This window comes from Cynoglossus semilaevis, chromosome 19, assembly GCF_000523025.1.
Source record: "Cynoglossus semilaevis isolate Cse_v1.0 chromosome 19, Cse_v1.0, whole genome shotgun sequence".
NCBI classification, from domain to species: domain Eukaryota; kingdom Metazoa; phylum Chordata; class Actinopteri; order Pleuronectiformes; family Cynoglossidae; genus Cynoglossus; species Cynoglossus semilaevis.
In genome coordinates, this window is record NC_024325.1 from 3,828,435 (window position 1) to 3,853,628 (window position 25,194).

The 25,194-nt window shown below is 40.0% G+C and overlaps 3 protein-coding genes, 1 long non-coding RNA gene and 1 other non-coding gene across 6 annotated transcripts in view; 3 read left to right on the forward strand and 2 right to left on the reverse strand.

The window, feature by feature from the left end:
• Window positions 1–17,745, forward strand: part of abr (ABR activator of RhoGEF and GTPase) — an 88,907-nt gene extending 71,162 nt beyond the window's left edge. Inside the window, 7 exon segments of the mRNA XM_008332330.3 lie at window positions 12,280–12,339; window positions 13,031–13,140; window positions 13,762–13,901; window positions 14,913–15,047; window positions 15,219–15,324; window positions 15,673–15,826; window positions 17,611–17,745. Of these exon segments, the coding sequence (XP_008330552.1) occupies window positions 12,280–12,339; window positions 13,031–13,140; window positions 13,762–13,901; window positions 14,913–15,047; window positions 15,219–15,324; window positions 15,673–15,826; window positions 17,611–17,700 (795 nt within the window). The 3' untranslated portion in view covers window positions 17,701–17,745.
• On the forward strand, window positions 11,464–11,536 carry trnav-aac (transfer RNA valine (anticodon AAC)). The gene has a single exon. It is a non-coding gene; the product is annotated as a tRNA-Val (tRNA).
• LOC112488595 (uncharacterized) lies at window positions 17,612–17,991 on the reverse strand. The gene is made up of 2 exons (XR_003052827.1): window positions 17,896–17,991; window positions 17,612–17,855 (listed from the first exon to the last, which is right to left on the reverse strand). It is a non-coding gene; the product is annotated as an uncharacterized LOC112488595 (long non-coding RNA).
• A 1,776-nt stretch (window positions 17,992–19,767) lies between these two features.
• timm22 (translocase of inner mitochondrial membrane 22 homolog (yeast)) lies at window positions 19,768–21,483 on the reverse strand (the record flags this gene model as incomplete). The annotated part of the gene is made up of 2 exons (XM_025065836.1): window positions 19,768–20,358; window positions 21,211–21,483. Coding segments are annotated over 2 exons (411 nt in total), but the record flags the coding sequence as incomplete, so codon positions are not given.
• Window positions 21,484–21,761: 278 nt separating this feature from the next.
• The window catches only part of specc1 (sperm antigen with calponin homology and coiled-coil domains 1), a 50,812-nt gene continuing 47,379 nt past the window's right edge, over window positions 21,762–25,194 (forward strand). Inside the window, exon 1 of one of the 2 annotated variants that reach the window (XM_025065423.1) lies at window positions 21,762–21,888. In XM_025065423.1, the coding sequence (XP_024921191.1) occupies window positions 21,861–21,888 (28 nt within the window). In that variant the 5' untranslated portion in view covers window positions 21,762–21,860. Of the gene's footprint in view, window positions 21,889–22,638; window positions 22,771–25,194 lie in introns of those variants that run through there. The other variant, XM_008332348.3, reaches the window with a different exon arrangement.

Genomic DNA, 25,194 nt, shown 5'->3' on the forward strand with positions numbered 1-25,194 from the left:
TGCCATAGCGTATCATTGTTTTCCATCCCACCTTGTTGTAGGTTGTCAGTCATCCAGGTCAAAAATAACATTTAATTCACTTTCATTCATTCATTTTTTCATATTAAGGAACGGTCTTTTTTTTTTTAAATTGAACTACTTCTAAAATTAGTCATTTTAAGACCTGTTGTGAGACTAAAAAACAATTTGTTGACAACTTGTTCTGGTCCTTGTGGTCGAAGAGCACCTCAATCACGGTACTGATTGGCACTTATTTACGTGAAGTAAAAAAGCTAAAATACTTGTTAGTTGTTATACTGTAGTGTATTACTCTTACCCGAATTTCTTTGTGAGTACAGCTATAGCCTTTTCATTATCATTTTAAGTATTTTATCAATGTTATAGATTCCTTATAAAGGTGTACGCGTACCGTATTTTCCGGACTATAAGTTGCACTTTTTTTCATCCTTTGGCTGGGTCTGTGACTTATACTCAGGTGGGACTTATGTATTAAAATATGTAATTTCACATGTGTGGTATTTCCACACTGACAGCCGCTAGAGGGCACTCTAGGCTTGTGTACCAGCATCTGCTACTCCTGTACCACTGAAAATTTACATGTTTGTTATTTTCACTCTGACAACCATTGGGGGGCACTGCTGAGACTTATACTCCGGAGTGCCCTATATGCACTAATATTTTTGGCTGGTGCGACTTATAGTTCGGAAAATACAGTAGTTTCATTCATTTTTTTTTTTTTTTTACTCTGCAGTGAGGTGAAGACAAAACATTTAAACTCCGCATGTCTGGTTTTAGGGCGATACAGTAGGAAAAACCAATCAATGTAAAGAGAAAAGGGTTGTGATTTTTGTTGATGTTAAATATTTTTCAAATACGATCTACATACAAGTTACATCCCCGTCATGTTGTGTACAGTATCTAGTAGAGGGCAGTATAAAATAAAGGTCAGCCACAACGAACATTTAAGGGCAGATGTTTTAAGCAGCTGTCTAATGTTCTCAGCATCTGTACTTTGCTCCTACTAGGATGGTTGCATGGCTGTCCCCTGACTGAACTCCAGCAGTATCCAAACCTTCCCATATTTACGAGCCAGGCATGGATTCAAACCTAAGACGTCTGCACAGAATTGCGAGAAGAGAATTGACAGAATTGACAGAATCGCGCTGATTGTCTTGCACCAAGTTGAAAGTGCGTACGATACCCTTGTTTTAAACTCCCCTTCCCCCCCACATAGTCTGGTCAAATGAGTGGCTTTACAAGGGGCTGTGGTACTCTATAATTAAGAACCAGGTCTGCTTCTTATGTCAGAGCATCGACACTCCAGACCTAAACCATCTGTTCTCTTATCCATTCCCATTTTCTACCATCCATCCATCCATTTTCATCCGCTTATCCGTTACCGGGTTTCCGGGGGGGCCGTAGTACCCACCGTACCAACCCCCCCGCACCCCCAAACCTTCCTGCGGTTGGTGAGTCCACTGGAAGGTACCAATCGCCCTAACCGGGATTCAAACTTGCCCAGGAGGTGAACCCTGGGGTTCCACACCACTCCCATTTTCTACCTTCAAATCTAAAAAAATAAAGACAAGACCAACACTCATTTAGACCACACAAGCATAACGTTTTAATTAGCCTTCGTTTATTTCATGTAACTCTTGTTGTTTTCTGGACATTTTCCCAGCACGACGAGCTGTCATGTTGAAAATGTAGACGCCGCGACCTAAAAGTGTCAACACACCAACAGCGGGTTCCTGGCGGCGAAGTAAGAACACAAACCCATCTCAAAGGGATTAACACTTCCCAATTACTCCTTTCTTTCATGTAGTCTCTTATCACCACAAGCAACTTTATTGCATCGCCCTCCTCGATTACCCCCCCCACCCCACCCTTCCTCCCCCCATCTTGCATCATTTCTCCTTTTATCATTCCTACCGTAGGTCTCTAAAGCTCAAGGCCTCACACAGTTTATCTATTCACACTATAATTACTGTTAATAAATCTCTCTAATGCAGTACATTTGTGTATAGGAAAGATACAGTAGCTTCCATTTTAAGACCAAAACAAGAGAGCGTCTTTCGGCTCTTCCGCAGTCAAACCACCCGAGCTAAAGATTTTGGAAAAACATTATTGCGACACATCTTTCTCCTGTTATTATTTTCTATTTTAGTAAGCCATATGGAGCACGTCTGGGTTTTTTTTGGTCAACTGCGGCGGTCTCTGTGTGCGCCACAACTTGAACCCTTTTGCTGTGTGTATGTAAAGTGGAGTACACCCACGTACGGAGCGCACTCAGCTTTGATAGATCTAATGTCACGGAGAATTTCTGAGCTAACGCAAAACAAATTGCAGCATTGACAATCTGAATGAACAATGTTTTCTTTCTTCTGAGACGGTGTGTGTGTTTTGCTGGACCTTAAATCTTTTTTGGTAGACCAAAGAAACTGAACATCTGGTTAACCTTGTGTTTTTTTGTGGGGAAGTTTTTTTCTTTTTTCTTAGTATTTTAAAAGTTCGTGACGACAAAAAAAAAAGTACGATTTCTAACACATCTGCAGAGCTTTAAATTTAAATCCACCAGATTTCACCCCCTTAATTTTTCAACGTATATTATTTTATATTCAAACTAATACATTGTGATTCTTTAATTTTCTAAATCGCTTTTTAGGACATAATTGAATATTAATGTATTGTACTACAAAAAAACCAAAAAAAAATTTTTTTTCTTCTTCAATATGCGTTTTTGACTGGTGCGACTTATAGTCCGGAAAATACGCTTTCTCGTCGTGTCCCCCCTGTATTCAGCTTTCTAATTGTTATAAAAAATCAGTTTGTGATATTTCTGTATTTTATCCATGCTTTTTTTTTTTTAGCAAAAAGAGTTTGCATCCAAAATTACCTTCATGTTGTCGTAACCCCTTCACATGAAAACACTTTTTACATTCTATTTCTGTGTTATCCCCTTTGTGATCATTCCCAAAAATATCTCCTGCCTCTCTGTGGCTTTTGCCCTTCCCCCCCCCCCCCCCCCCCCATTTACAAAACATGCTTTTCCCAGACATTCTTTCCTAAATGTTACGCATATCTCATGGTTACAAAGCGTAGTTGTTGAAAATGCTCCACGGTGAAGGTTGCCCGAGGTTTCTACCCTGTCAGACCAGCCAAGCCCATTTCTGCTACAGTGTTGGTCACAAAGGCAGACGTACCGCTATATGTTGTCACCACATCACGATACGTATGTTTAGTAAGTGATTCACTTTTTCCTTCATCCATGCTTCAGTTGAATGGGATTTTCCAAAGATCAAAAAAAAAAAAATCTGGTGATTTCCAGTCATCGCAGGGACAGTTTTTGATCATCCTGTGAATACATAGGCAGATATATGAAAAGACTTTCTCTCAGTAGATGTAAATAGATCTGTATTTTCAGCTTCCCTCTCCAGATTCGTTCTGTTTTCCTTTCTTTCAACATTGCTCTGCAAACATCAAGTGTCACCAGGGCCCGAAGCGGCACATCACCTCTGAATCATAACTACCTTTTTGCCCCTCTCAGCACACACTTTGTATTGTTCTGGCCTTCAAATACAGCCTCACGTATATCTGTAACCTTTTTTTTTTACCGCACAACGTTTCCCACATTTTAATTCAAATGTAGTGGGACAAGGTGGACGGGCCGCTCTCTTCCCTCTCATCTCCTCCTTTTGGAGTGGAATAGGCCTTTTTAAGAGCAGCCAAACGCTGTCTGCCACAGGATCTGAGTGCCTGCACATGTGGGTGTCTTTGAGTGACTTTCAATGGATAGCTTTAAACACAAAAACTGCACACACACACACACAGTTACACACATACCCGCATACAAAGGAGAAAATGAGGCACTTTAGATATGGCATAAAGTGAGTGAGTCAGTCAAGAAAACTGGAAAAGGTTCAAACGGCGAGAAGACATTCGGAATACGGACGAGCTTTTAAAACCTGATCGGATTTGTTTGGTATTTTCCTTCTGAATTTTGAATCAGAGGAAAACGGCCTTATGTCGATTTTTTTATTTTTTTTATCCATCGGCACCTTCCTACTTGAAAGTGTCACACCTTCTGTGTCCTCCTTTTCATCATCACATCCCTCCCTCCTCTCACTTCCGGAGTTCACTGACCAGCTCTGGGAACGGTTTACCACAGGTCAAAGCACCCACTTACTCCTTCTGATTTTTCTTCATTGCTCTGCCTGCCCTTTCGACTCCTACTGACTTCTACACTCCTCCTCCTGGAGGTGTGTCCGTCAACATCTGGAGAAGCCGAGCTGATCAGTGACGGCAGGACCTCATTCGCTCCCCTCAGCTCCCACCCTCTAGCGCTCTCTCTCTATCTCTCTCTGTCTCTCGCTCTCTTGCTCTCTCCGCCGCTCGTTCTGCTACTATGTAGACTGCTGTTTTGAAAGTCCCATTGCAAAGCGAGGAGGTGTCGGCAGCGCACTGTGGAACGAGTTCACACAGAGAGAGAGAGAGAGAGATAAAGAGACGCACCACTGTGGATTTTATTATTAGGTTTCCATAGGAAATGATGGGCAGCATCTGGTCCGCTCTCACTCATCCCTCTTTTTGAAGCGAGCGTCACCGGGGAGCTTTTTGTCTTCGGAATCCTCTGGAGCATCTGCCTTCTTTCACTTCTCTACTCGATCCAGTCATCTGCGAGAAGTTGAAAAACGGTTGTTCAGCCTTCATCCACCTCTCCTCGAGAGTGGTGCACTTCCTTCCGCCGTTGCTCTGGTGGGCAGAGGAATCGCAGGCTATCGGAATGACGGAAATCCTGGTTGCGGACGTGAACTTGAACTCCGTGTGCGAGCGTCTGGAGCAGCACTGCTGCGTGGACCAGAACCAGCACAATCTGTCCAGCCAGCCTCAAACGCCGGTGCTCAAGAGGCACAGCAACACCGGGGCAAAGCTATGGGGTCGGGTCCGCAGCAAGCTCCTCAAACAAAAGGTTTCCGACTCACTCACTCACATCACATCATATTCAGACCCGATCTGTTGTGTCTCTTTTATCTCTTCACTTTTGTTACCCATTTCTAGCGCACTGTCACTTCCATCTGTGTCTTTTATCACCACTGTGTCCCTCTACCATGTGTGCTCTGTGTCTTCTCCTTGGTCTGTCCTACAGCTCAAGACACTTTGACGAAATCACAGACATTGATGGAGGGCAATATTAAATATATATATTGTATATGTTTTTTTATATATGTTAACATATATGTTAACATATATGTTATCATTTAACATATATGTTAACATATATGTTAAAATTTATGTTAACATATATGTTAACATGTGTATATGTGTTTATATATGTATGTATACATATATATTTATACATATATGTATTTTGATATCAGTGCTCACTATTTCAACGACAACACAGATTAGCCCCAGCCTTCACTGGGTCATACATAAAAGTACTCTTTTTTTTTTTTTTTTTTTTTTGTAGTCTTTTTCCTACTCCATATTGTCCTCGATTTACTTGATCTCGAAACAGCACTTCCAAATACACTCACAATATGTATAGTTGTCGTGGCATCTGAACTATTCTCTGGATATTTAATTAACTTATCTGATCCTCTAAATATTTTTCCCCCCAATAATGTGACACCTGTCATGTTTTTACCTCATTAAATAAGATTGGGTTACGCTTGGGTTAAAATTGAATTTGACTAATTATGCAGACTCATCATGGTTCACCATATTGACCTTTTATGGTAAAAAAAAGGTCAGTTTTATGGAGAGGAAGCATGAGTTACTGATTTTTTTTTCTCTAAATGTCTCGTGTGCCAAGATTTCTGTGCAAAGGTCATATCTCTTCATTTCATTTGAGAGATGCTTTTATGCAAGGTCTCCTGTTCTGGAATTATATTAGATTCTTTATTCTCCTCCCATTTCCTCTTCTTTTTTTGTTTTTTCCCCCCCCCCTTTTTTTTTTTTTTTTTTTTTTTTATTCAGAAAGCTTTTTTTTTTTTCGGGTGAGTCCCTTTAACATTTAACAACAGTTACTCTCAATGAACTTGTTATTTGTGTCTGTGTAATGTTTGTGCATGATCTTCAACAATCTTAGGGGATTGGGAATTTAACGAGGCAGCATTACAGCTTCTCAGTTTTCACCGTAAGAGAATTTCCTCACTTTTTGGAATCTTTGACTTAAGTAAGACACGGAAATGTTATCCGATGGGAGGCTACTGGAAACGCTATCCGGCACAGAAGCCGACTTCAACTAATGGTTTTTTAAGCAAAGCCACTAATGATGATTGACTTTCACCGTGGTGGGTTTAACATCATGTAGGGATTTAGATTGCTGGATGCAAAGCACTTTTTTTTTACTCTTTTGGGGCAAGCTTATCAAGAAGAACAATGAAATGGCCTTGCTAGCTTAACTTTTTTTTTTTTTTTTTTTTTAATAGAACCTTTTGTTATTATCCCATTTCCACTTTGCTGCATTTTAACCCACATACACAATTATCTGTTTCTATTAGAGTGTGTTGATTAGTGCAGACGAGATATTAGGATTTCATCCCTCCTGTGTGCCTAAAATGTCAGACAGTCTCATAATGGCCTTTTATATAGGCCACATAAATCTCCGTCTGTCCCCGCCAGAGGGCATAGCCTTTTACTGGCCCCGATCCATCCCCACTGTGCAGGTTTTGCTCTCGGTTAATGGGCTGTAGTAAAGGCAGGCGGCAGGTCAGTGAAACATTCTCAACCTACGATGACCCCTCTGATTCTGGTCAGGCAGCAGGCCACGTGCAGGATAAAAAGTGTCAAGTCAAGTCCCAAGTCCTGCCGTTTCTGTTTTCGAGTCCTTTTAAACAAAAATAATAATATATTTACACAGATCACTTTGGGTTTTGGAGAAAGTATCAAGTCTTGTCCAGTCAAAAGGGCTCAAGTCCAAGTGAAGTCACGAGTCATTGATGTTAAAGTCCAAGTCGAGTTGCAAGTCTCTTTACATTTTGTCAAGTCGAGTCTAAAGCCATCAAATTGATGACTCGAGTCCAAGTCATGTGACTTGAGTCCACACCTCTGCTATGTAGTGATAGAAATGTTGTTGGAATGCTGCTCTATTATGATTTTGAGAACTTTGTAAACAAATTTACAAATAAATTACAGCCTGTTAGGCATTTAAATCAGGCCGATTGAACTTGTCCCTGGTGTACTTTAAAACTAAAGACCCTTCAATCACTGATCAAGGCCAATCATGCCTAAAATTGGGTGATAACATCTGTGGCTGGTCAATGGATGCCTCTCTAGGAGTATCCGCAGCTCAGCACTGATAGCACTAAGGCTAAGTGATCCTTTTTGTAGTAATTTGTTAATTAAAACCTGGAGCATCACTTTACTTTTTTAGTCTTGGGTGGCTAGGTAGCCGCGTTTTCAGCCATATATTGAGCTTACTTTTTAAGACACAAAAAAAGTCTGGGTCACTGAAGGCGACGTCTGTGTCCGGACTGCTGGACTAGCTGTGGTAATGTGTATCCGCTCCACGTAAATGTATGTTGTGATATAGAATCAACAACTCTAAGCTAAGTTTTGGTCTTCTTGTAAACTCAAATATAGCCTTTCTAAAAGGGCAGTTCAACTCGTTTTCTTCGACCGGCCGTTCCTTCATCCTCGCTGTGGCTCCAGTGGGTGACAAGGCAGGATTGAGTTGCATAAGTGCTGCATAGATCTGTGTCATCGTGTACCGTACACGCTCTGCCACAGTGCCCCGGGGATGAACGACTCATCCACAAAACATTACCCGGTTGTTCGGCCCATTGGTTTAAAGTACACAGATGAAAGTTTAATGGGTTTAATCATTAAAACCTGGACATTTGTCCAAACAATATTCATACACTAATCTGTAGTTATGTAGGAAAGTAGGACATTAATCAACAAGGGCAACTGAGTCACACTGCCTCACACATACCTCAGTATGGTGACATCAGCTGTTTAGTAAAGGAAAAATGTCACTGATGCACATAAAAACATTATTTCAGTCAGTGCTCTGTGGCTAAATATAGTTGTCCATGTACATTTAATGATGAATGTGCAGCAGGAAGATGCTTTAGGGCTGGAAAAGAAAACAATCATAATGCTTTCTCCTATTTTTTTTTTTGCACACAGCGTGTTGCAGCTGGGCTCCATGTTTAATGCAAACCTAGTTTAGTTATTTACTGTCCTTATTAACGATAATTCTCGTTAATATTGGAGGAAAGATAATAAACAAATGCAAAGAAAGCGTACAACACGTGTCCTCGTGCTTCAACTTTGGCATGATGACATCACAATCTGTGTAGACCTGGAGGTTTGCGCCTGTTATCAAGCTGCTCTGCTCAAGCTAGCGTGTTTTTAGCTAGCGCATGTTAAAAGTTAAAAGAATTTTTTTTTACTAACCCTTTCATGCATGACGGTCACTACAGTGGACAGCTATTAAAATGTCATTTTCTATGATAAAGAATAGGTTTTGATGGCAGTGTTGCATATAAGCCTCTACAGTGGACGCCTGAGAATCACCCAACACTGCCATACAGTGGTCAGCCTTTGCAACTGCAGAATAATTGTGTCAACATTCAAAAAGAAAATTTGGTGTATAAAAACAGAACCAAATCAGTTCTTATTTTTATGTCTAAAAACACTTACGTAACATTTTTTTAACTCAGTATATCATGGGTCATGCATCAAAGGGCTAATATCACAAACTGCAGTACAAAACATGTGATAGGTTCAGGGGTTTTAATGGTTTCCGCACGATTTCTCATCACATCTGATGCCTGCGTGTCTCTTCCTGTCGCTGTGGTGTAGCATGTGCTGAGGCATGTGTTCGGTGTGTAAAGCGGGGGCAGACCCCCCAGCTTTCCTCCAGTGTTGCACAGATGCTGCTGTCAGTCAGCAGCTGCAGCAGCAGCAGGGCTCATATATCAGTCAGTGGTCCAGACAGCGAAAGGTTTATCCGGAGAATGGAAATCATTAAACACCCTGTGGTGTGGAGCTTGTCACATAAAATATATTGTATATTAATATATTGACATATCAGCAGTAGTAATAGTACAAGATGAATCTCAACCCGCTGAACTGTGAAAAAATAGAAAGAAAAGAAGAATGATAGTAAGTAAGAAGAGTAGTAGTCATGAAGCAAGTTGAACGTAAGCCACTGTGAACAAATATATTAATTCAAGGGAAACGTAACAAAGTTTCAATACATTCCTGTAATAATCGATTCGGTGACATCCTGTTTTTATCCATCCATTCGTAACATGTGCCGACTTGTGCAGGCCCATTGGAAAGTGATAGAATTAGTATAAATAAACTTGTTCTTAAGTTTTGCCTTCTTCACCTAACGACACTCAGAAAGCAGTGTTTTATTGGGACTTGGTCCCACCTCTAGCTATTTACATACTGTGCTCCAGGCTGCAGCGCAACTTTTGGGAGTGCTTCAAGGTTCTACAAAGACAGCTTAGTCATGCTCACATGAAACCGCTAGGTCAGATGCAGAGCCGAGGCAACCGAAAAGTCTGTGCTTACTTTCAAATGTTCCAGACATCTGGAACGTCTTTACTTGAGATCTCTCTCCAAAATAATACTGCAATCTTTTTTTAACCTTTGTCTTTCAACTCCTACCTGAAAAGTTCTTCATTCAAAAATTGTATGTGTGCGAGGCTCCTAACTTGTTTTCCGAAACTATAAGTCGCACTTTTTTTCATCCTCGGCAACGCATACCTATAAGTCGCACTTTTTTTCATCCTTGCCAACGCGTACTTATATTTGTCATTTTCACACTGACAGCCGCTAGAGGGCAGTCTAGGTTTGTGTACCAGTATCTGCCAGTCCTGTGCCACTGAAAATGTACATGTTCATTATTTTCACACTTGCAGCCACTAGAGGGCACTGGAGCCACTTATACTCCGGAGTGACTCATATATGTTTTTTTCTTCTTCATTATGCGTTTTTTTTTTTTTTTTTGGCTGGGACGATTTAAAGTCCGGAAAATATGGTACTCCTTACTATTTCTTTACGAAACCGAAACCATGTGAGCTGGTGTTTTTGTTGAGAAAATGTTTTGAGGATAGAGCGTTGAGAGGTGTCAGAGAGTTCAGCCACTGCCTGTAAAAAGATCATTTTTATTTTTAAAGCCTCAGTCAAGGACATTCATTTTTAATCAGTTATTTAGGGCATAACTGAGGGCAATAAAGAGGAAATGGCTGGAAGGCACACTTTTTGTTTGAGGGGCTACTGCAGCCACCGACAATGAGTCCCGGGTCCTTGCCCATCCCTCATCTTGGCAGCTGTTGTCTCAAAACCCAATTACAGTGATTCCCCAGCCCTCATCTCAAACCCCATACCCTGCTGGGAAAACACGCTTTAACGATAATAGAAATGCGTGAAACCGATGCCAAATGGCTTTTTTATGTGAAGACGCTGGGTGAAAACTTTTAATGGTCGCTACCTAATGCTGACAGTGTGCGGCCCTCGTGCTCAACCGACAATATATTTTTCCCCTCCCACTGTAAACGAGGGCAGACATCGCCTTGTTGACTTGCAATGGCATGACTGTGTGGTGTAGATACACCAACAGACGATAAAAAAAAGACATTAGCCACAGAACGAGCAGGGCTACAAAAAGCTGCCGTCTGTCTCGTCTGAGAGAACGTCATGGACGCTTGGAGGATGTGTGGTGAAGTAGTGGGCAGAGTGACTGGAGTCCTTGTTAAACCCTGGGGAGACTGCACAGCACTCAATGTGGGAAACATAAGTAGCATATGCTTTCCAAAGAAGACTGGATGAAAGTACCAGGACATCGGCCCCAAGGACGTCTTTACTGAGCTGGGGGTCAGAATACAGAGCACCGAACTATGGTCTCTGCCTGTCCTTCTAACAGAGGTGGGACCCGAGTGTTAACATCAATGACTCGTGACTTTGACTTGAGCCCTTTGACTCGACAAGACTTGAGACTTTCTCCGAAGATTATAAAGTAAGTTATTAAGGAGCGCTCTGTATCTCTCATTGTGTACGTGTGTGCGTCTGTGTGTGTATGTGCTGTCGGCACAACATCCAATCAAATTAGACCCACGTTGTTTTGACGCGATAATATGGAGCCAATCAAATTGCGGGACAACCAATGAGAAAGAGCTGTCAAACAATGCGCGGGTTAGAGAAAATGATACCAAAGATCGTGTTGTTCGGATTTAAAAACTACGAGATGATCAACAAAAAAACGAGTGGCAGTGAGTGAAAGGACTCGAAACAGAAACGGCAGGACTTGGGACTTGACTTGACACTTTTCAGTCTTGACCTAGATTCGACTCGGACTTTGCCTATTTTGACTTGAGACTTGATTCGGACTTGAGTGCAAAGACTTGAGACTTGCTTGTGACTTGCAAAGCAATGACTTGGACCCACCTCTGCCTTCTCATGTGTCACTGGAAACTTGTTCCCGTTGGTTGTCAGTTGTCAGTTCCTGTAGTGTAGTGGTTATCACGTTCGCCTAACACGCGAAAGGTCCCCGGTTCGAGACCGGGCGGGAGCGAAGATTATTTTTGTATGGAAGGATATTTTTTTTTTTTTCTTCTTGCTGAAATGTAATTCAGCACTTTCTATATACTGGTTATGCTGGTTTGCATGTGGGGTTAAACAGATAATACTGAAACAATAGTACTGTGTGAAAACCTAGATTTTATCTAGATCGTAGCTGTTTTTTTATCGCTAACTGACATCCTATGTTTCAGATGTTCATTTCAGTGGCACAAATAAAAACACTGTTTCGAACAATCAGTTAATTTAGCCACCTTCTTGGCTCATATTGTACTAATATTACTCTCTCTCCTTTTTGGACTATTTGTCAGGCTCCCTTGATTTTTATTTTTTGCAATGAATCCACCTTTAACGACATATATTTGATGTTCTCCAATCTTGGGGTCGTGACCCCATGTGGGGTCGCCTGGATTTCAAATAGGGTTGTCTGAAATGTCTACTAATTAAGTAAAAATTGCTGAAAAAAATGACTGATAACAAAATACATTTTCAATTTTTTTTTTTTAGTAATTATTCTTTTTAAAATTCCGATTATGATTAGAATATTTACACAGATAAAATTCAGCAGGGTTGGGAACCTCTGACCTAACCTGTTAAATCCACTTTTAAATTGTTGGCATGAATTCAAATACCACTGTCATCTCATGCATTACGTTACATGACAAAAAAGCTTTTGTTGAGAATCCTTATTTGATAAAAGTCCAAAAATCCTATTTTTTGTGTGTGTGTGTTTTTCAGCTGGACCCTCAGACAGTGCAGTCCAAGAACTGGCACATGGACGTCATAGAGATGAACGGGGTAAGAAAAATTCAAATAATACGTTCGATTTTTTTTGTTTGTTTTTTTTGTTTTTTTTTTATCAGATATGTTGTGTTTTAAGTAAAAATTTAAATAATATAATAATAATATATTTTAACCCTTTGATGCATGACCCATGATATACTGAGTTAAAAAAATGTTACTAAGTGTTTTTATGTGTTTTTAGACATAAAAATAAGAACTGATTTGGTTCTGTTTTTATACACCAAATTTTCTTTTTGAATGTTAACACAATTATTCTGCAGTTGCAAAGGCTGACCACTGTATGGCAGTGTTGGGTGATTCTCAGGGCATCTACTGTAAAGGCTTATATGCAACACTGCCATCAAAACCTATTCTTATCACAGAAAATGACATTTTAATAGCTGTCCACTGTAGTGACCGTCATGCATGAAAGGGTTAACGCCTACCAATTATCGCAACAAGATGTGACAAGGACAAAATCATGTCCAATACATCACACAACGTCATTTCATGTTATCATAATGTTACATTACACTTTAGCGAATGAGGTCTATGGCTGTGGGACATACATTTGATTATTGACAGACCTCGGGTTACAGCTGCTGGCTGATGTTCAGCCAAGAATAACATCGCAAAGTTGTGAGTAAGAATGTGCCTCTGCGGCAGGACGCAGTTCACTGCAGCTGTGTCGTTCGTTTCTTCTCAGATTAAAGTGGAATTCTCCATGAAGTTCACGAGTCGAGACCTGAGCCTGAAGAGAACGCCTTCCAAAAAACAGAGCGGGGTGTTTGGAGTCAAGATCAACGTGGTGACAAAGTTAGTATGTTTCTGTTAAGAAATCCACAGTCTAAAGCAGGGGTGTCAAACTCATTTCCACATCAGCAATACAGTTCCTGTTGAAGGGCCGGTTTTAAATGGGACACTGTATAGATCAGGGGTCACCAACCCCCGGTTCGTGGACCAGTACCAGTCCGTAGGTCCTTTGGTACCAGCCCGCAGTGAAAAAAATGAAAATCCATTCTAATTTACTTCATTCCAAAAAAAAAAAAAAAAATTCAGTTTACCTTCTTTATTTGAGAATAATCTGGCAATATTTTAAAATAAAAGTCATTCAGACTTTGATTACAAACAGAACAGAGTCTGGTATCGATGTAACTACTCCATCAACAGACTAATACATGTATCTGCAATTGATTATTATTTATTCAAGCTACTGGACTTTATTAAATGTTTTTTAAGATCCCGGGGGCCACACAAAAAGGCTTGGCGGGCCGCATTTGGCCCCCCGGGCCTTGAGTTTGACACGTATGGTCTAAAGCATTTTAGCAGCATTTTGTTTGTGTGAGGAAACGAATGGAAACGATTGTTAACAATCCTTAAAAGAGACAAGAAGCATTGTTTGAGCTTGTGTCTGTTGTCTTCTGTCTTCCGTCGCAGGCGTGAACGCTCCAAAGTGCCTTACATCGTCCGTCAGTGCATTGAGGAAGTGGAGAAGAGGGGAATAGATGAAGTCGGGATTTACAGGATCTCAGGGGTGGCTACTGATATTCAGGCCCTCAAAGCAGCTTTTGACATCAGTAAGAGTCACCTTTACCTGTCACTGTCTTTCTTTTTCATCATGTCCAAGTCCAGTACAGATATTCATGGAAATGAAGTCGTGTCCTTAAATTCGACTTTCAGAGTACTTCATATATTTAAAGTGCGCTTACTGTGGTCTGCGTGCTGCTTTCAAAAAGCTCAGTTTCATGTTGGCAATGGACGAGCTGTGATTTGTGGTTTATGTTCCGGGTTTTTGTCTAAACGTTTGCTTTGAAAAACCTAAATGAAATTGAAGCTACTGCTCGTACAACGTGTGGTTTTATTTCTATTAAAAAAATAAATAAATAAAAAAGCCACAGGGCAGCGATATTTTAAACTAGATTATCTACGTAGGTCAGGTCAGGTTGGCCAACCAGTCAGAAGATAAGAGCCGAATGAACACCTTATCATTACTCTCCAACGTCTTCTGATTTGAGGTCGCCATAAATATTTCTATATATTTATTTATATGTTCAATTAAAAAAATATATATTATAAAATAATAATTATGAAATATTAGAAAAATGTGTTTTTGTTTTAAAAAAAAATGCTGTTCAACATTTTTACATTTTTACTCATTCTTAAATGAATAGCAAAATTATGTTAATGAATAAAAAATACATTTAAAAAAAAATAACACAAGTTCAAAATCAAAATATTATTGAAATCTATTTGCTATTAATAAATAGATAATATATAATGTACAGTATATACATATATGCATATATACTGTATATCCAAATATATATGTATATATATATAAATATACATAGACATATATATATGCAGTACATTATATATATAATATATATTATATATTATATATATATATATAAAAAATATATAGATAATATATAAATCTAATCTATTTGGATGAGGGGGTTACACCAGCTGCAAGTGTTTTGAGACCCCTTCGTTGAATCATTTCCTGCCATAGATAGAGCAGCTAGGGTTGTTTGTGCCTCTGTTACTTGGAGTAATGGGTGTGTGCGTTTATGGCTGATCCACAGATACCAAAGACATCCTGGTGATGCTGAGTGACATGGACATCAATGCCATCGCAGGGACGTTAAAGCTGTACTTCAGGGAGCTGCCCGAGCCTCTGCTGACGGACCGCCTCTACCCCGCCTTCATGGAAGGCATAGGTGTGACTTTTCGCTCCTATGTTTGTCCGTCAACACGGGGGCACATTTCGGAGCTTTTTTTTTTTTAAATCGTGAAATTTGGGTTTGCTCTGGAAGAAATAAGAAGTGACGTGACCTTAAAACTGTCTTACCATAATCGTCACAATGTCATCTGTCTTCGCTGTCTCACAGCTCTCTCAGACCCTGCAGCCAAGGAGAACTGCATGATGCACCTGCTTCGCTCGCTGCCAGACCCCAACCTCATGACTTTTCTTACTCTGCTGGAGCACCTCAAACGGTACATGCACAGATACAGACGTCATCATGTAACTTACAGACACTTCTTTCATCCTTTGGCTGGGTTTGCGACCTATACTTGGGTGCAACTCGTGTATTAAAATATATAATATCACTCTGGCAACAGTTGGAGGGTACCAGTAACTACTCCTGTAAATTACACTTTTTTTTCATCCTTTGGTCAGTTAGTCTATCTTTCTAACAATCAAATGCAAGATCTTTTTTTAATCCCATATTTAACTTTTCAAAAAATGGGATTCTTCATTTGCCGAATCTGTCTGTCGCTGTTCAAATTAATATCGTTGTTTGTTCATGTTTTTTTTTTTTTTGTTTTTTTTCTCCCCTGCAGTGTGGCTGAGAAGGAGCCTATCAACAAGATGTCTCTCCATAACCTGGCCACCGTGTTCGGCCCCACACTGCTAAGACCCTCAGAGTCTGAAAACGCGAAGGCACAGCACATCACCTCTGTCTCCGACATCTGGTCACATGATGTCATGGCTCAGGTATGCGTGTTGGATTTAGGCTTTGGTTTGATGTGCATTATTAGACGGTGTGCTTAGGACGGAGTGTTTAGGAAAAAGGGATGCGGCTTAGTGGTGAATGTGACCTTTGCCCTCACTTTTGACCTTTCTCGTGAAAGATAAAAAACAATTATTGTTACAAAAATGCTGAATAAAATGAAGTTTAGATGATCATGATTTCAACACGTATCTCTTTGGAATTATTGAACATGCGATTCATGGGAATATTAGTTGCATACGAGCATTACATTAGGGCAAAATCTGTGTAATTTATTATTTACGTTTGATTGAAATGAGTCATTTTTTATTCACCGCAAGTTTTGCGACTTTTAATAAGTGAGCAGCAGTACACACTAAAACGCAGATTTTTCTCCTCGGATGCTCCGTTCTCCAGAGTCATTTCACTCCCACGTCGCCTTGTGACCCAGGTCACTGCAGTCTGTCCCCCACAGCTGCACTCAGGCCAGAGGCCATTCATTTATCTGTGCTGAGAAAGAGAGTTTCCAGTACGCGAATGTATAAACAACATCCATCACTATAAATGGGACAGACATGAGTGCCCTCCTGCATCATTACAGTCTGTGACGAATGCTAGGCTTGGACTATTAAATAAAAATTAAAACTTGACTCACATGGGTAGGCAGCACTATAGCGCCATTTTTTTTTATTTTTTTTTCTGATGAAAGTGTTTAATGCTAAGATTAAGGTGCATTCGTAGAGCAGAGCAGGATGTTAGTGTGAGCCACTGTCGGACTGTCTAGACCAGGGATGTCAAACATGTGGCCCATGGACCAAAACCAGTCCGCTGTGGGGGGTTCAATCTGGTCCACTTGATGAATTTTGAAAGTGAAACAATTCACAAACAATGAAGATTTTATAATATTACCTGTACTTGTTTGCATGAAAACAAAAGGAGAAAAACATGGACTTTATTTATAGGTAATTATGTTATGACTTTACTGGTCCAGCCCACTTCGTCTAAACCAGGCATGGGCCGGATGTGGCCCGTTCAGCTTTTTAATCCGGCCCGCCAAACTTTTCCAAATGATATAATGTATAATATCATAACACTTCTGCCTTTTCCCTGCAATACCCATGTTTGACCAATAGATGGCCTTAGAACATGATACCCCGCGACCCGGTAACGGATAAGCGGATGAAAATGGATGGATGGATGGATAATATCATAACACTTCTGCCTTTTCCCTGCGATACCCATGTTTCCCCAATAGATGGCTTTAGAAAATGATAAAAGCATTTTAGGTAATTATCCTTAATGCATGAGTTTTACATGTAATCTATCTGTCTGCTCCTGACCCGCCCCGCCCTCCCCGGCCCCCCCTGTTCAATTTTAGGCCCACCTGTGGCCCGCGAATCAAAAAGTTTGATTTCTAAACTCATGCTTTTAAAGCGACAACCATAACGTGACCCTTATGCTGGATTAGGTTTTGCATAGTTCAACCTTTTAGATTGTTGGACTAGAACGCGCTAAGACTAAGACTCAAATAGTAGGGGTGGCGTGAGGGGCTTCCAATGGTATATTGTACGCTGGACATAAGTGTACCACTGCACGTGTATAAAAATATACACGTTACCAGGTTCTCAATAGTATTTCAGTTTGGGCGGTGAAGGGGAGTTCTTCTTCTTAATCCAGCTTGAAACAGTTCAAAGACAAAAAAAAACAACTGTTTTTGAATAACTGTAAAAAGGCTGAAGATAAACGAAAGCCGGCACATTCTAATCCCGTTGTACTTTGTCCTTCTCAGGTCCAGGTGTTGCTCTACTACCTGCAGCATCCTCCCATCTCCTTTTCGGAACTCAAGCGCAACACACTCTACTTTTCCACGGACGTTTAATCTTGCCACACTTTCCTCAGGGTCGCCACATGACTGGGAGACTCCGCACACGTCACGGTGCTTGCCCTCTTGGCAAGCTCCTCCTCCTCCTCCTCGTCCTCCTGCCTTGTGTCTCCTCTCAGAAGGCAGCTCATCTTTACTGCATACCCCTTCACCTCACGCACGCACGCGCGTCTTTACTGCATACCCCTTCACCTCACGCGCACGCGCGCACACATACATACACATATATACACACACCTGAACCGGAGAATCGGAGGCGGTGAGGCAGACTTCCTTCTTGCCTCTTCATCATGTCATCATGTCTCGTTTGTAAAGTGAGGAGCACGGAACCGCGAGGAAAAGTGGAGGCGTCTGTAGGAGTCCGAGGAGCACAGCCCGGGTTTCGACGACATCGTTATCGTTTTCGTTTCCGTTCCGTGCACTTTTGTTTACTGATCTCAAAAAACCTGTATAATTCTGCAGCAAATTATTTCTCGTTCTTATCGGAGTTATTCCAGAAAATGGCATTGAGATTTTTTTTTTTTTTTTTTTTTTTTATTTGAATCATGCGGTTATCATGTCCTTCTGGTTTTGTACAAGTCACGGAGGAGACTCCGTGCGCTGTATGGGTGATGTACGGATGTACTCAAGTGGTTGTGTATCTGGGTAGGTGTATGTTTAAGGGATAAGGGGAACCTGTATGGGGGACATCAATCTGGCGACGTGACTACGGTTGGACCGAGAGAACTGTCCTCCCCTGCGAGTTCTGGCTTGGATAAGCCCTATTTATTTAAAATATATAAATATAAATATATGCCTGTACAGTTGTGTGCAACTAGAGAAGTGCTCCAAAGGAGTCTGTTTTTGAAGTTCATGCAGGTAGTTGTGTTATTTTTAGTCAGGTTTACTCATTCAACACATCAATGGTTTAGTTAACTGTACCAAAAACAAACAAAACAAAAAAATCTCCAAATTTTTTTTTTTTCCAATTAATTCCAGATGAAGACAAGGGTTTCTGTTGGGAAAAGTAGAAAGGAAAAAAAAAAAAAGAAAAAAAAATTCTGTTGATGTATTGTTCCAAGTGTCTTACTGCACAGCTGTAATGTATAGAATCATTTGTGTAGTTGCCAGCGTTGCATGTCCAGCTTGTCAATCAAAGCAGGCACACAGTTAGGTTGTCTTTTTTTTTTCTTTTTTTTTTTTAATAGAGCCTCACTCACACTGGCAAACACCATCTCTGCTCTGTACAAAGCCAGTCTTCCTGCTGCCCGGCCTGCAACATATCTTTGAATACTGTAAGCACTGCTAGATGAGTACTATTTGATATTTTTAATATAGGATTAAAATTTAAAAAAAAAAAAAAGTTTTTGAGAAGAATTTCAACATACTGTATTATTGAGGTTAAATGTCAATGTGAACTTTCTTTTTAGTAAAATAAAATCTCCCGGAACACTTTCACTTTGTCTGAAGTATTTGAATATTTGGTTATTGTACTGTTTAGTTTAAGATTTTAACATTCCGGAATACTGTATGCTGAATATGCTTAAAAGAACCAATACATATATTTTTTTAGTTAGTAACTTTCAATTGGAATACAATATAAAATATATTTTAACGTGAATCACATCATACAACCAACCCTGACACAGAATGCTTGAAGAATCGTTAGCAGTTTACGCCTACTTTTACATCTTAGTATGTGGCGCCTCCTGGCGGTCGATTCTGTTAATTGTCGAATGTGACCTTAAAATGACATTCAGGTCACTAGACTAAACTATCTTTAGTTTATTACCAAATGTTCGATAATTGTCGTTTCCTGTATACAAAGCGTAAACATTTCAGGACAGGAATTTTTCGATAATTGTCGTTTCCTGTATACAAAGGGTAAACATTTCAGGACAGGATTTTTTTTTCTTTTCTATTTTCACAATTTTTTGCATTTGCACTTTGTTGCCAGTGGAACTGTTTTTAAAGACTAATTTTTTTCACAGCCTGTGTCCTATGCAGCACCTTGTAAGACAGGAACATATATTACAGCACGTTGTATCCGGAACACAATCTGTGACTATGCTTCAGAACCTCAGGAGTTATTAAGGAAGTATTTATTTTCGAAATAATTTAAATGCAAATCAGACACAGCCTAATGATACTAGCTTTACACGAGGACATAGATCACGTTCAGCTTGGTCTCGTGTTCCGAGTCTAATTTGAAATCATTGTGACTCAGAGTGACCTTTGTCTCAAGACCACCCACAATGATTTTTGCTTATTTCCACATGGAAATGATCTGTTTGGATAAACTTCCCGCAGAAAACTGATGTAAAGCTAGGAAAAGAAAATATAAAAGAACACACGTTCAGTTCCATGAGTCATCACTGTACACAAAAGAACAAGTTGGTTCCGCTGAAATCGTCCCTTCTGCCTTTGCAGCAGTCCTCGACGTACGGGTAAATATTTACAGCACGGCATTTATCGTGGTACTCATCTCCACTGACAAAGTTTTTTGGGGTTTTTTCCGCCCCCACAGAGACGCTCCGCTCAGCGCAAATAATACTCAATGGCAGCAGAGAAAGCAGCGAATCCTCCACATCCCAGGACTCCTGCTTTTAGACCAGCTGCAGAACAGAGAGAGAGACAGAGAGAAAACCTGTCAGAAACAAAGTCATTTTGTCGAACCTTGCGGCAGAACTCGGAGGCCGCGTACCAGGGGAGGAGAGTGGATGGAGTAATGTGAAAGAGAGGGAGAGAGAGTAGAATTAAAGCACATATGGAGCTTCATTTCCTACCTCTCTCCAACTGGGGCCTGGTCCAGCATGTGGTGTAATCATGCATGTGCTGATGAGGGACCAGGACCAGAGCACAGACCACCTCCCATTCCACTTGATGTTCTTATAGCTCTACCCTCACTGCTGTGCTGGTCATTATATTAGAATTGTTTGCACAAATTTGCATGAGTATTTTAATGGTCATGTGACCTAGTAAAGGTTATATATAAAAAAATCTCTAGACAGATTTTACAGCTTTGAGACCACTTTATGATACAATGTACGTCCAGTAGCTGTGAGGGACATGTGTCACTAACAGGTTCACTCAACAACGTATCAATACGTATCACCAAACCTTCAACAAAACAAACAACACAACACGTCAACTGGGTTTTCATGTGTCCTTATCTTGTCTTACCGCTATCGTCCTCTGCTTGTGTCCTTCTCTCACACCTGCCGTGATCTCCTCTGCCTGCTTGGCTTCATCTGTCAGCCAATCAGTTTCCATTATCTTCACCTGTGTTCCTCCCCTTCAGCCCTCTACACCTGTGGCTCACGTCCTCATTACCATGTGAAACACACACACACACACACATAAATATATACACATACATATATATACACACACATATACTATATATATATATATATATATATATATATATATACAGTATATACATATATGTATATGTATGTATGTATGTATATTTCCTTATTTGCTGTTGTCTATTCCAGTACTACCTCAGCACCAACGTGTACTTACTGATTCTATGATGCACTCTGTACAGGAAAACATGGCGCCCACAATGGCAAAGTTTTTAGCATAGGACATCCCCCTCTGACCCATGTCTTTGAGGACTTCTCGTGCTGTCGGTGTCCTTAGTGGATCTTTGGGGTCAATGCCCGCATTGCTGTCAATTCCTGCAGTGAAAATACCAAAGGCTCCTCCAAGAACAAACCCTGTGGGAAAAAAAATGAATAAAATGAAACCATAGAAACGGCAATGACAACAACCCACAGGGCAGAAGCTACATGGTTAGTGTCGTCAAAAATATGAAAATAATAATAATAATTAAAAAAAAACCAAACAGAATACAACTGACTCAAACTTTACTTGGCCTGAAATTAAATAAGTTGTTTGATTTTCATCCAAAAACAAATAGTTTTCAATTGTGCAAGTACACAGGAGGCAGAAGAGAAGGTGTTCCGTTTGCGGGCACGGGCAGTGCTCCCATAACGGCGGGGTTCAGCTCCTTCACAGGCCGCTTGTCCCCAATGAGATGCTCCAGGATCATGCTGTAGTGAAGAGTTGGGTTGTCTGGGCTTGTTCCAACCGTAACCGGAGTTGTTGGGTTTGAGGGAGCCATAGACACCGCGGAAGGAACGCCAGCAGCACCCGTGAAGGAGGCCGCCATGCCTGCTGATGACGGCGGAAATGTAGGTAAATGTATCCAACAATTAACATGTCGTAGATTCACTACATTTTAATGCTACTGTAAAAGGGATATGCTCAAACAATTTTTTAAATATCACAATTGCACCCATTACATACAAGTAAAAGTATACACACATAAGGTACTCATCTCTAATATATATCTCTAATTCGCTAAACATTTATTTACTTTACTGCTAGCACATTCGACTCTAACTTGTCATACGTCATCAAACCGCGACACATGACGTTTATTTACGGACATTACAATGTACTTTGTGGAGCTTTTCAGACTTAATTAGTTCACATATATTTGTAGTTTTGAATGCCTCTTGGTTTTTAGGAATCGGTAAACTCACCATCCCGCGCCCCTAAAAATAATAAAACCGGTAGAAAGACAAACCAAAGAAATTGACAGAGTACACAAAGCGCCACAGGGTGGCACTCGTGCCTTACTTTCAGAGAATAATCGGTCATCAAGGATTCATTCTTGCCAAACAATTGACTGATTCCATTGACTGTTAAAAGTTTATTTAATAAAAGAAATACTATAACACAATAAAAATTAGGAAATATACGAGTACGTTAACAAATAGTTGTAAACAAAACAAATGTAATAGAACGGCTCCGTTTTCAGTAGTACATGGAACCAGATATCTTGAGGCGCATGACTCTTTCTGCCTTTATGACGCTTCCGGTCGTTTGTCATTTAAAAAGACAGCATTTCCCACAATACTTTGTACACTGCGTCAAACTAGATTCACGCGCTCCACCTACCGGTTCCAGCACACGCCACTGCAGTTGTTGACACGCGAATTAGTCTGGTGCGACGGCGGCAGTATCATTGTGATAAAACAATACATCAAAGAGCAGCGGCAGCTTAACGAACAGGTAAGCTTAAAAATACATTATCGTCCAATTGTATTCCCACTGACCACGTGTTTTGCAATACTATTTTAATTCACTGGCTTCTGGCGCAATAACTTTCTCCGGTAACGTTTCTCTGCTGTCGTTGGAAATGACAGATGTCAGAGAGAATGGTGTGGCTAGTTACTGGAGACGGCGTTAGTTTGTATGAAGTCACAGCAGCAGTAATAATGAATAATGTGTTTTTCCTTTCAACGTCATGACTGAGTCTCTGTGAACCTGGTGTCCTCCTTCAACGGTGCTAGTCATATTTTTGTCCAGCGGACATCTTTTTACGCCAATTGACCATTTCGCGGTGTAATTTGAATAGCTCGCGGCACGAATTTATGGCGGCTTCACCGCGATGCGAATTTTGAATCATGTCAATTTTTCGTCCCGAATGTGTTGTTCTTCGTTGCTGACGTCACGTTACTTATTATTATAACTTATTGAATTTAATTACAACTAGAATTATTTCAATTGTACACTGAGTGTTAGCTATATGGCACTTTCGTTGTCTTTCCTTCAGTGGAGAGGAAAATACCAAATTCAAACATATTTCTAGTGTGAAATAAAATTACGGAGAGGAAAATACCAAATTCAAACATAGTTCTAGTGTGAAATAAAATTACTTATCGACTACGTCGAAATGCTGGGAATTCATAAACAATATTGTAACATGCCATATACAAATGTGCTATAACCATCCACTTTTTTATATAAATAACAATTACTTTGGGCGTTTTCTCTAAGTGGTTTTGGGTGTGTATAAGTGTAAACTGTAAAAATGGTGACATTGACCCAGAATGTGCAAGCAATACAGGTCAAAATCAGTCATCTGCTGTTTAAACTAACAGAGGAATTTTGGAAGGTGTACAAAGTTGTACAAATCTGTAGTTAGTTTGCCACAACTTCATTATATTAAACTACCAGTTATTAAAGCCTGTCATTGAAGCTAAATGTATGTTGTTTGTGGAATCAATTTTAAGAAGCTAAATGTATGTTGTTTGTGGAATAAATTTTAATCTAGTTCAAAATTTAAAAAAAAAAAATGTTTTGGGCTCAGTGCATATAAACTCCCTTATAGCACACCTAATGGAGGAAGAACATTTTAAAATAACAACAAAGCAACAAAGAAATAGTATTTACATTTTAGATTTTTAACAATTCATTGATTTATTGATTGATTGATGTGTCACTTACAATTGTGTTAAGCTATTGTGTGTTTTGTAAGACTGGAGGAGTCACAGACACACTTTTCTTTTTATAGCTACCATGGGTGCAAGAGTTAAAAGGGTTCAATTTCATTTGTGTACGTTTCACACTTTGCTGTAATGGCTACCGGCAGCAAAATGTGAAATTTGGAACCTTTTCATTGCATGGCAAACAATTTGTCTTTGTTGGACCTACACCAGTGCGCTGCAAGCAATTTTTATTCACATGATCAGCTGGCCATTTGTTCTTCATTAGATCAGAGCCATGTGAACCAGACCAACAAGAGGCAGCTGATTTTAGTTGGCTGTAAAAGTTGTACTTTGTGGTTTTTAATAGCTGTTTAAATGCCTTGTTATAGTAAACCACTATCCTGACTAAGCTACTGCGAGTCATTTGGTGTAAGAGTGTTACTAAAAGTTTTTATATTTTGCAGCATTACATAAATCCAAGGCTGGGGAAGTTCTTCTTCGTCTTGTTATTACGTATAATAAATGTACTTGTTCCTTATTACTTACTTGTTGCTTACAAAAAGATATTGATGTGAAGGAAAATTGAGGCTTTGTCCATAGTTTCAAAGAAAGTATGGGTTTAGAATATTGTAATTATAGAGCTGAAGTTTACAGGAGAGACCAGTGGCCTCTCAGTGGTACATTTACAGGACTTTCTCAAAAATACCAAATAAAAACCCCAACGAACCATAAGACTATGGTTGTTGGGACAAGACTGGGGAAAAAGTTGAGCTCAAATCCGAATTATTGGTCTCCTAATCTTTCTTGAAGTCAGTGCTAGTGTTATTTGTGAGTAACAACTGTTGACAATCGTAACTTTAGCCTCTGGGCAGTGTGTGCAATAAGACAGGGAGTGAATGGCATACATAGAGGTGACTTTTTAAAATCAAAGTGAAGCATGATGGTCAAATTGGAAAACACTTTTTGTCCTTTGTTCTGTTGATCCTTGTTGAACCTGGAGCCCTGACCTATTCTTCTTTTTTAACATTTACTTTCATCTTCTTTTTAACTCATTATCCAGACAGCTTAAGTTGGCTTAAACAGGGAGCGGTGCTGCTGGTTTCTCACTGAAAAGAATCCCTCCCTGCTGTGTTCAATCAGAAATTAATGTATAACAATGAATTTTAATTGAAGACAAATGGAATGTCTTTTCACATTCCCCTCTTACTAAAACTTGTGTGGAAAA